The following is a 12,147-nucleotide window of genomic DNA, read 5'->3' as shown; positions in this document are numbered from 1 at the left end:
GTTAACTTGAAGGATATTTCAGTAATTAAAAGGTTATAGGACCTATTTCTTATGAATGGATTATGTTATATTTTGAGAATAACTGCAAAATCTGAGGGCCGTAGACGTTATTTAGCGACAATAATGAATAATAGCTATTGGAAGTCAAATTTTTTTTTTTTTTAGAAGACTATTGGAAGTCAAAATTTGATAACTGAATAAAGGCAAGATTACGAGAAAACATAAATTATAAATAAGGGAAAAGTACAAACACACTCTCAACGTTTAGATAAATAGATAAAAAACTTCCTAACATTTCAAAAAAGACATTTACACCCCCATTCACTAACGAAAATAGTTACTTTTAACGGAAATAGTAATTTTAATATATAATTATCGTTATACCCTTCTAACACATAAAAAATAATTGTCTAATTTGTCTATATATTGTTAATAAAATTACAAATATACCTTCATTACCCAATTCCTCTATTTAAATTTTTATCAAATTCTCTCTTCAAGCCAAATAAATTTAATCCGTTATCAATTTTTATGTCTATTGGATATGTTATTTAATACAATTAAGATAAGATTTTTGTAATTATTATTGGAACTAGTCTTTTTTTTTTTGTTGATTATACAAGTTTAAATGATTGACATATTGATAACGGATTAAATTTATTTGGCTTGAAGAGAGTTGATAAAAATTTAAATAGAGGAATTGGGCAACCAGGATATATTTGTAATTTTATTAACCATGTATGGACAAATTAGACAATTAACAATTATTTTTTTACGTGATAGAAGGGTATGAAGGTAATTATATATTAAAATTACTATTTTCATTAAAAATAATTGTTTCCGTTAATGAATGGGGATGTAAATGTCTTTTCAAAACGTTAGGGGGGTTTTTATCTCTTTGTCTAAACGTTGGGGGTGTATTTGTCATTTTTTCTATAAATAACCCAACAATCCGACTAATGACTATCATTAAAATTGAGTGATCTTTTTTCATCCTATTATTATCATTTTTATCCTTTTAAAAGAATATTATTAATGTTATAATGGGTCTTTTAAAGCTACATTAAATGTAACTTACAATCACAAAAAATAAGACAAAAGTAAGATATTAGCGAGTGCACATACTCTATTTATATATTATCCATTTTTATATTATTTTTGTTGGTTGTGAGCTATAACAAATATAACTTAGAGATTGCATGTTATAATTATTATTGTAAAATTCAAATTTATTGTATCACAAAGATTCGATTTTAGGGATGAAATTTGAGTAAAGCAATGACATGTGCTAACAATGAATGAAAATTAAGTAAAGCTATAATGGTGTTAATTTTTTACTTTTTCTTAATGTTATTTCTTATCGAGCATGAGCTACTAATGAATCATAATAAATTATTTACTTGAAAAGTATGAACGATATTAGAATGAACTTTATTACCATTACTTCGTTTTATTTATATTAGAATTAGAATTAATTATTTTAGATTATTAAAATATCATCATTAATTATCCACATCTTCATCGTCATTATTATTATTATTATAGTTGATATTCTTATAGTCCTTTTTTTAGAAAGTAATTATTGTTATTAAAAAAATTGTTGGTATTAATAATTGTTGGCAACAACAACAATAATAATAATTTATCTTTCTTGATCAATTAGCTTCTTCCTAGATAGGGATGGCAATGGGGAGGGGAGGGGAGGGGACCGATCTCCCCGTACCCATCCCCAATATTTTGCGTATGTCCCCGTCCCCTCCCCGTCCCCGTCAGAATTACTTAAGAGAATCCCTATCCCCTCCCCGAATAATAACAGGGGATCCCCGAGGATCCCCGATCCCCGAATAACTAATACATTTTTTTTTCAATTTTGAGTTAATCATATTAAAATAAAAAATTCAAATAAAAGTAAAGTTTGAAATATATCTTACATTAATATCTATTACAAAAGTCACATACATTAAATTAGTAAGTAACGCAACATGCAATGAATACAAACTTCTTTTACAAACTATCATGAACAAATTAATAGTTTAATACAAAATTGTTACAAATAAAATCGAATTTAGATTCAAAATTAACTTTTTCAATGGTGGCGTGGGCACTTTATAAATGTGGACTATTCCCTTTACAACACAATAGTTAAATCCGAGCAAATCAAAAGCAAATATTAGATTAAATTAGATTAGATTATATATTAAAATTGTGATTCGCCGTGGGCAATTATAACATCTAAAAATAAATAAAAAATAGATTTAAGTTTAAAATATTTAAAGAATATTAAAACTAAAAAAAATGTTTGGCTAATAGAATTTACTCGGTCTTTTTAATGTCCTAAATAAAAATTTAGGACTTTAATTAGTTAATTAGGCCTAAAAGTTTAATAATATAAATATTTTGATATTTTTTATTTTTACCAATATTTATAATTTTATAATTTAAATTTTATAATTTATTTACTAGTAATTTTAAAAAATTAAAATAAAATTAAAAATTAAAATGGGGAAATAGGTAGGGGATGGGGATTACACCTCATTCCTGTCCCCTCCCCAAATAAAAAATTAGGTATGAAATTATCTTCATACCCTCTCCGAATGGAGAAAATCCCCAAGGGTACCCGTCCCCGTAGGGATTTTTGCCATCCCTATTCCTAGATCAATTTAACCGTTTGAGGTAATAGAAAGGTGCTGGGTTCATCGGCTAGAGTTAGGGATTTGCAATTTTTTTAATTTATATTTTTGTATTGTACAAAGGGTGTTTTGAAAAAATTGAAAAAGTAGTAGTGGTAATTTAGTCAATCTCGAGAATGGGTTATACTCCCAACGTCCCATTGGGAATCAATACTCTAGTCTCTAATAATGAATCCCAATATTGTGTGGACTCGTTGAAATTCATTTAACCCTCATTGTATTGCATATTTGCATTTAATAAATGAAATTATTCAAATATTAACAAATTCAACCTTATTGTAATTAAACAAAATGAAATGATCAATACTTATCATATAAACTCAAAAATAAAAGTTCTTATATCATTCTGAATCTATTAGAATTTTTTTTGGTCAAATCTCAGATAAGCACAAACTCTAAATGATAACAATAGGTAAAAATTGATAATGTAATAATAGAGATTAGGAGAAAGATAAAGTTAATTCAGCAAGAAAGAGTAGATAAAGAAAAATTGATAGAAAGAGAAGCCAGTTTATGTTTTAACCATTGTTACAATGGAGAAAGAAAATAATTGATAAGGGTAATTTTATAATTTTTGAGAACTAGTGAATAAAAAATAAGAAGTTGTAATTTGATAATTATTTTAATCAAAAAAAGGGCTTGAAAGGAAATTAATAGATTCAAATAGTTCTATCTTAATATAAGTGGAGCTTTGAGATAGGATCTCATCACCATAATGGGGTTTGGTTACGGTGTAATTGTGGTACCGTGCCATAGTTTCATTCAGCCGTTAGATACACTTGAATGGATGGGGTCACTGACAATTAAAGTGCCTGGTATTATTTTGTCAATGTTATTTTTTATACTAATTTTAGGAGAAAAAATTGAGGTTTTTGATGTGACATTTTTGTTTTTTTAAGTACGTTTGGTGGCAACTTGCTTTATGATGAATGATGAAAACTAAAAATAGCGAAAATGCATTTAATAGTTTATTTGAGAAGATGTATCTTTGAAAAGACCTTTAGTAGAAATTATATTTTGATTAAATTATTAATTATATATTCCTTTAAAAATATTATGATTATTATATGTATTACGAATTTTTGGTAAAAATAATAAAATCAAGTGATTTTTTAATTTAAATTTTCTATTCAAATGTCCTTTTTTTATTTCAGAGGGTTTTAAAAAATAAACAAAAAGAAAATATTAATAATCAAATTCTAATAGATGGATTACTTAAAAGTTGCTAAAAGAAAAGCATATTAGAAACAAAATAGAAACAAAAAATTAGAATAGAGAAATATATGTGGCATCTATTTTTTTGTTTAAAATCTAAATAGATTTGAATTAATCTGCATTATGAATAGTATCGAATGTTTGAATATGAATGATTTGTTTTAATTGTTAAAGACAAACATTAAATTATTTTTTTAACTTAAAAAATTTAAAATCTAGTATTTGTATATTGGCGCCCTTACAAATTATAAATGTTAAACAAATAACAAACATCTCAAAAAACTTAAATAAGATAATATATTATTATAGTGTAAATCATGTTCAATTGAATACAACCCTTTATATTCTAAATTAGTATACGTTAATCAATTTTATTGTAGTTTATGATGTTTTTATATGAAAAATATTCATAAAAATTATGAAGATAAATATGCTAATTTGAAGAAAATAAAAAGATAAAAATAATTATAGTCTACCAATATATTATCAGAAGTTACAAGATGGACAGTAATGCTAATTGTTAAATTTTATTTTGGTAAGGATGAAAATTAATTAATTAGATATGAATATTTTGGAGAATATCTTTTAATGATATCATTTAAACTGTTTTAGATTAAGTGAAAAGCTAAAAAAAATGGCTTTATAACTTAACAACTTAATGAATTAATGACATTTATTTTTTTATTTGAAATCTGAATACATTGAATTGATTTGAAATCTGAATAGGTCTGAATGTCTGAATCTGAATAATATTTTTTTATTTGAATATTTGAAAATAAGTATTAATTTTTTTTCAACTTCAAAAATTTAAAAATATGTACCTTTACATTTGTAGTCTTCCTAAATTTGAATGTCAAATAATATATGTATGTATGTATGTGCGTGCGCGCACACACACACACACACATTAGTACAACTTTAATATGTTATCATATATAAGCAAACCTCATTTAAGTGAATACATAATGATTTTTTAATTATAATATACAAATTTATTTTTTAATAAAAAATATATAATTACATAAAAAGATCTTAAAAATAATACTTTTGATTACTAATAATGGAAGATTCAAGAACTTATGAGAGAAGCAAAGTGAAGAGGGATTCCATGACAACTTAAAAAAATAAATAAAGATAAGTTTAGTGGGTAAATGTACATGGGCGGATTTTAAGATAGGTATGAAAAATAAATAATAAAGTAGGGATTTTTTTTACATTAAAAATTAGTTCGCTGATTTAGGTTTTTCGATTTAAGAAAAAGTAAAAAAAAATGAACTTATTTTATTAAATCAAAATTATCTATAAAATTTCACAAATTTATAAAAATAAATATTTTTAATTAACTTAATTAATTAAGTTAAGTCACTTTAAGTTATTAAGTTAAAAAACAAACACTCTCTAAGTTGAAAAAACAAACAGATTTAATGACTTAATTGGTTGAAGTTAAATTAATGAAGTAAAAATGAAAGAGCCCTTACCAAATTAAGAAAATAACGCCACTCTTGGCTAATTGTGTCCCTACAAACTTGCATGCCATGAATATTTGCATGAAAGACGCTCATGGGACCCAAAAGCGATGAAAAGGTGGAAAACAAAAGCCCAAAACGCCAAAAGTACGCTCTCCACTTTCCTTTGGCAATTATGAAAAATACGAACATATTGTTCACATAAAAAATTGAAAACTCACCAGTGCAAACTGCTAGCAAACATATTTTATTATTTTTTATTTTTGTACAACGAGAAACAACAGATAAAAAATAATATCGAAGGCATCCTTAGTCGGTATTTAGTTGGCAGAAACAATAGGAAAGGAGAGGAATAGAAAAGAAAGGAAGGAAACAAAATGAGTGAAAAAGAGGGCAATAAACAATTGACTCAAATGCATTACACATATAATGCACCTGAGACTGGGCAGGCGAAAAATGAAAAGAAGGCATTCACTTGGAAAGTTAAATTCAAAATTAGAATGATTCTACTCAAAATTAAAAGTGTATCTAAACCAACTAAAAAGCACATTGGAACTACAAAAAAGAACACACTGATGTCAACTTGCAAAATAGAATGAAATCTGCTTCCAAAGGTTCTATCTGCAGAAAGATTATAGACATCTCGATTAGCAGAACTCAGATCTATGTTACAGTTCATAAATTGAATATGCAGAGGTTGAATGAAGCATTGATGGAAGATCCAGATTTTACGAGATGTGATGATGTTCTGGACATTCTTCCGGTGCTATGTGATCATGATGCCCATGGCTCTCGACTTTGTCTGCCATCATAGACAGGGAAGGATGTATCTCTGGGCAGGGGAATAATAGCTTCAGACGGAAAGCATCAACACCATTCAAATAGTACCGGAAGAGCCGTTTTGCTCTAATAAACCCAAGACGGCCATATAGTGCAAGAGCTCCTTTGTTTGTGACTTCTGCTTCCAGTGTCACCTTCAGAAAATATTAGTGAGATGATTAGCGAATGACTCACTCAATCTAGAGCAATGCTCCAACATGCATAAAAAATGAACATCACAGACCAGTTGACAACATGAAGCTCAGTAAAGAACATTTATGTAGATAGATCAAGTTGGATAAGCAAAAACTCGAATGGTTTCAAAATTCATCAGAAATCACCCTGAATTTCTGAAAGCGCAAGAAACAGCCTATACAATTTGCAAAAACCTAACTGACAATGAAAGTTGTTGATGAAAATACAAACCAGCGGGTACCCACTCACGATTAGAACATACCAAAAGAGGTCGCTTAAATTTACCACTACATTTTTCATCCACAGCAGAGTTTTCTACTAATGAAAAAAAATGGTAAAGTTCTAATTTCTAAGACATAATTTGAGAACTTTTCCCCATATATTCCACTCTCCCAATAACTTCCAGTAAAATATGACCTCAATAAAAACCAATAACTGGCACAAACCCATCTAGCCAGCAAAATATCAGTGAGCATAAGTGAAAACCATGAAGAGTAATGGTTAATTCAAAACACAAGCTGTGAACACTTAATACTATGCAGTAAAATAGTTATCTTTAGGCATGGACGAGTGTCGGTACAAATGTGAGCAAGGACAAACATACAACTCCTAGTAACCAATTTGTTTGTCTAATAAAATGCACACAAGAGAAGAATTTTTTTTTTTATATAAATTCAGACCAAATTCAAGGAAAATATCAATAAATCAATATGCAGGCATTTCTTAATAAAACAAGATGGAACTGGATCAGCTACACTCTTCACAATATGCATTCCATTACTTCAAACTTTTCTTGCACTTTTATGCTTTCATGGTGTAAGCACATGATAGTTTTTGGTTGCTTGAAACAAAAGCTAATTGTCTCATGACTTAATATTGAAATTCTCTCCACAACTCTGTCACTTTATCAGTCACAATAGATTGAATAGAATGATGTGCAGACACCAAACATAATGCATGAGAACAAAATCAGAAAGCTAATGTACCTCTTCACAGCCCGATTCCATCATCACCTTAATCGATCTAGTAACAAGCTCAGTCGCTGCGATTCAAAGAAAACATAATTCTTTATCAGTCATAAACTTGTGGAATGCATAAAGATGATCAACTAGTCCCCTTAAATTTTAATTAAGGCCTTAGATGAATCTGGGTGACTAGCATCATTTCACAAAACAGTTTTAAATTTTTCCGAGCCAAAAAAACTACAAAGTCCAGAGGTTCTACATCTTGAAAACAGTTTTGAGATAAGAGCAGAATATAACTCTTCAAAAGTCGAAATGCCTGGAGACATTTTCATCATACTTTGGAAATAAACATGGTGAATGCACCAGTTTCAAGTTTAGTTCACTAAACAATATCAGGGGTTCAATGATGTTTATTCTAATAATGAAAATGTTGATTTAAAAAAAAAAAGTTCTGGAATCATACTAGCAGAAACATTCTTATATTTACAAAATGGTAACCAACAGGCCCTTACAAACACATATTTCGAATTCCACTCAATTTCAAATTTTCAAAGCAATATCATCGAAGATAGCAAGTAACAACATCATAAGTATTAATAAATATCTGGAACAAAAATTAAATTTCATCAAGTAAGACAGCTTAACACATGCACAGTGCATATATAGACTTATATAACGTTTCCATATAGAAAGAAATTAATGCCCATTTATGCTAAACTTGCTATAAGCAAAAAGAAAATTACCAATGCCTCTTCCACGATAAGGTTTAATAACTACCAACATTGCAATGTAACCTCTAAACGTACTTCGATGCTCACCCATTTTACAAACAACTGTCCCCACGCATTTACCTTTGTGAAATGCCTATCAAATTACAAATTGAAGCCAACCCATTACTTAAAATTAGAAAAATAAATTAAATAAATTCGAAGTTAGAGAAAAAGGGCGGTACCAAGAAAGAAAGGTGGGGCCAGAGATAGACGAAGTAACGGTAGGTGAAGATTGAGTAGGGTTCGCTAAGTTCTTGATCGACGAGGTTCATGATCAACGGCAGGTGATGCTCGCCGCCGTAGCTTACGTACTCTATCTCTGATGGGTCGAACTCCACTTTGTGCATTCTTGCTTCTTCTTCTTCTTGTTCCATTGTCTCTTTCAGTTCGCTTCCAAGGCGAGCGGCGAGCGCGAGAACGTGACTTAGGATGTCTTCTACTAAATCAACCGAGCTATTTTTATAACTACACTCTTTATATTGGGCCATGAACGGGAGGGTCAGTTGGCCCAACTGCAAGCTCATTTGTGTGTCCATGTGTGTATTTTTATCTTTTTAATATTTAGCTAGCAATTTTATTAATTAGTTTTAAATACATGAACATAGTATAAATATAATAGTTATATGAGACCATATTATTTTTTTTTGTTGTTAATATTATTTATTAAGAATTATGTTAACTTAGTGTTCCAAAAATTAAAAAAAAACAGAATTAGGGTGTATAAAGAAGAAAATATAATATTATAACAAAATTTAAAAAGAATACAAATCCAGTGAAAATTTGTTGCATTTTAATTTCCCATTGTACTACTAACCGGTGATCACTCCTAACTTTCATATAACTAAGATTCTGTCATTAGAACATAATAAATAGGAAAATGAAAATAATATGTTATTTATCACAAAATTTCCTTGTATACGTATTATTAGAACATAATAAACAAGAAAATGAAAATAATGTGTTACTTATCGCAAAATTTAAAGTAGTTATAAATTTATTACTAATAATCATTCAAAAACATATCCCAAATGATGTGATATTTATGAGATGAATGAAGAAAAAAATTTAATAAATTATTTTGAAATTGGGTAAAACCATTGATCGCTTAATAAATGTTACATCATATTACTCTTAATTTTAAATTCGCATATTAGGATAAAATGTTAAGATGGCATTGATTAGCATTATTGATAATAGTCTAGTGGTCTACGTAGTATTACTTGCCACATGCTTAACTTCTTGATCTTATTTGAAGTTAGAACCAGGCAAAGTCCGAATGCAAAGCTAGTAGAGGGCCGGCTTGGGCTTTTAGCCCAGATTATAGAGTCCGATAAAACTTTATGCAAACCTTTATGGCAAGTTTGGTTGCAGTTTTTTTTTTTTTTTTTGTGATTTCTTATTATTATGATGAAAATAAAATTATTAGTACAAGTGGAAAAGAGAAAAGAAAAAACACAGCCAGACCACCAACAAAAGGTAATGTCTACCAAACCATTATTTTACCGGCCAAATAAAATTCACCGGACCTTATCAATCACCGCGCATGTAATTACACAGCCGCCACCGCCAGAATTTCAAACCACCAAACCTTCAGGTCCGCTGTTCAACTCTTCTTTTCCAGCAACTGTGAACTAATTGCACCTCACTGCCACCGCCACCGCGGCCGCAGCAGGCGCCACCACCAGCCATCACTGCGCCACCAGACGCACCTCACCACGGCTGAAAGTAGTTCAAAAGGTGTTCTGGCTGGGGAGGGAGTTCCCCTCTCCGGCCGGTAGTCTTTTCTTTTCTCTTTTCTTGTTTTCTATTTTATTTTGTTTTATTATTGTATCAACTTTTTTATCGTGCTTCTTGTTATGTTGTGTCGTGTTAGTTGTGTGTCTTAGTTGTATTATTTTGCATGATTTTATACTGCATTACTGCTTCTGAGGGTATTGGTTCAGTGTCCGGACCAGGATCGCGTCAGTGTTCAGATCGGAAGGGTACGCCTGTATTGAAGCTGTTGAGAGCTTTAATAGTGGTGCATTGAAGTTCCGATGGCTTGGGGCGAGATTCTGATGGCCTGGGGCTGGGATTCCTGGATCTTGAGACTTTTTGCTGGATAGTAAGAGTGGTTTTTTCTGCGGTTTTGTGATTTTTTATTATTATTATTAGGAAAATTATCGTTACATCACTTTTATTTTGTCTTATGATCATCCAATCACTACAAAATTTTAACATGTGCTTTGCACCACTTTTTTTTTTTCACATTTATATCAACTAGTCACTTTTACATTAACACTATTAAATAATTTTAATAAAATAATAATTTTATCTCCAAATAAATTAAAAGACTATTTTATTTTATAAAAATTTAAAAAAATAAAAAAATATAATGATAAAAATATTCATAAATTTAATAAAAATAAATCTCAAAATTAGAATTTTTATTTTTAATAAAAATTATTTAATATAAAATTATAATTATAAAAATAATTATAAAATTTTGGGATTTAATAAAAATTCCATAAATTATTAAAATTTTAGGATTTATTCTTTTAAGAAATAAATTCAGTTATTTTAATAAAATTTTACAAAATTATAATTTTTAATAAATAAATTCATTTATTTATATTAAAATTTTGTAAACTTATAATTTTTAATAAAAATAATTATTAAAATTTTGTAAAATCTAAATTTAGTAAAAATCAGTTGAGCACTTCTATTTGGGATTTATTTTTTTATTAAATTTAAGGATATTTTTATGATTATAATTTTTAATTTTAAAAGTTTTTATAAGATAAAATAGTCTTTTAATTTATTTGGGGTAAAATTATCATTTTATTAAAATTATTTAATAGAGTTAATGTAAAAGTGGTTAGTTGATACAAATGTGAAAGAAAAGGTAGTGCAAAGTACATGTTAAAATTTTATAGTGGTTGGATGAACATAAGACAAAATAAAAGTGATGCAATGATAATTTCCCTTATTGTTATTACCTGTTTGTGTTATGAGATTATAAATATATTGAGGCTTTTGTTATATTACATAATGACGTAATATACATGATTATGTAGTAGCCGTTGGATGAAAATCCAACGGTTGTAGAAATAATATAATTTTATTATCTTCTATTTTTACAAGCGTTAGATTTTTCATCCGACTGCTATATAATCATGTACGTTACATCATTATATAACATAACAATCTCCATATATTAAATTATGTTGTATTACCAGACACAAAGAATTTTCTTCTTTCGGTTGGAAAACGGTTTCATCTCCAATAGTTGAAGAGGGTTCCTTTGGTATTACTTCATTAGATCTTAAGTTAAGAAATCATTTAGTCTCCTTTCAATTGTTATAAATTTATAGTGTTTAAATTTATGAATTATTTTTAGGCATTGTCCTAATCTCGGCTTGAATTTTGGGTATTATTCTATAGTTGTACCTAAACTTGATGTAATCTTTTAGCTACATCCATGTGACGTTTTATTTTAAGCGATTATTAATCTTTTAATGGAAGACATATAATTTCATCTAAAAAAGAAAAAAATTTTGTTGCAGTTAAATTTCATGGGATAGGAAGACTAATTTCATGTTTAGTACTAAAATGTTAAGTTAGGAAAAGTAACCAAGGGCCCACCATATTATCTTAAATAATAACAAAAATGTGTCCTTGGAACTTGGAAGACTGCTGAGATTAACTGCTGAGATTACGTTTTCAAAGCTAAAATTTTATTCTAAAGTATTCATAGGATAACACACTTAATTTTAATTATGTATTATTATAAACATTGCAATTTATATTTTTAACTTCAAATTATAATATTATTTTAAATTTACATATTTACTTATATTGTTATTTAAATAATTTCTATATAATTTATAGATAAGTTTAAACTATTAAGTAATATATATATATATATATATATTTTTACTTTCTATAACAAAATAGTAACATCATAATATAAATTGTTACAAATAAAAACATTTAATTATAATTAAAAATATTTTTATTCATATTAAATGAATCTTCATTTATAATA

General features: G+C 28.1%; 1 protein-coding gene across 2 annotated transcripts; it reads right to left on the bottom strand.

Moving 5' to 3' along the window:
* Positions 1–5,826: 5,826 nt before the first annotated feature.
* On the bottom strand, positions 5,827–8,548 carry LOC102624373 (N-alpha-acetyltransferase MAK3). 2 transcript variants are annotated; one of them, XM_025094284.2, is made up of 5 exons: positions 8,303–8,548; positions 8,094–8,214; positions 7,372–7,427; positions 6,104–6,345; positions 5,827–5,992 (listed from the first exon to the last, which is right to left on the bottom strand). In XM_025094284.2, exons 1-5 carry the CDS (start codon positions 8,492–8,494, stop codon positions 5,989–5,991), a joined length of 615 nt encoding a protein of 204 aa, XP_024950052.2. In that variant the 5' UTR covers positions 8,495–8,548; the 3' UTR covers positions 5,827–5,988. The 2 variants fall into 2 exon arrangements, with proteins under 2 accessions (XP_024950052.2, XP_006468898.2); XM_006468835.4 differs by having other exon boundaries at positions 5,827–6,345; positions 8,169–8,214.
* Between the last annotated feature and the right edge of the window lie 3,599 nt (positions 8,549–12,147).

This window comes from Citrus sinensis, chromosome 2, assembly GCF_022201045.2.
Source record: "Citrus sinensis cultivar Valencia sweet orange chromosome 2, DVS_A1.0, whole genome shotgun sequence".
Lineage (NCBI taxonomy): Eukaryota > Viridiplantae > Streptophyta > Magnoliopsida > Sapindales > Rutaceae > Citrus > Citrus sinensis.
The sequence above is the reverse complement of the archived record's forward strand: the minus strand, read 5'-3'. Positions and strand labels throughout refer to the sequence as shown.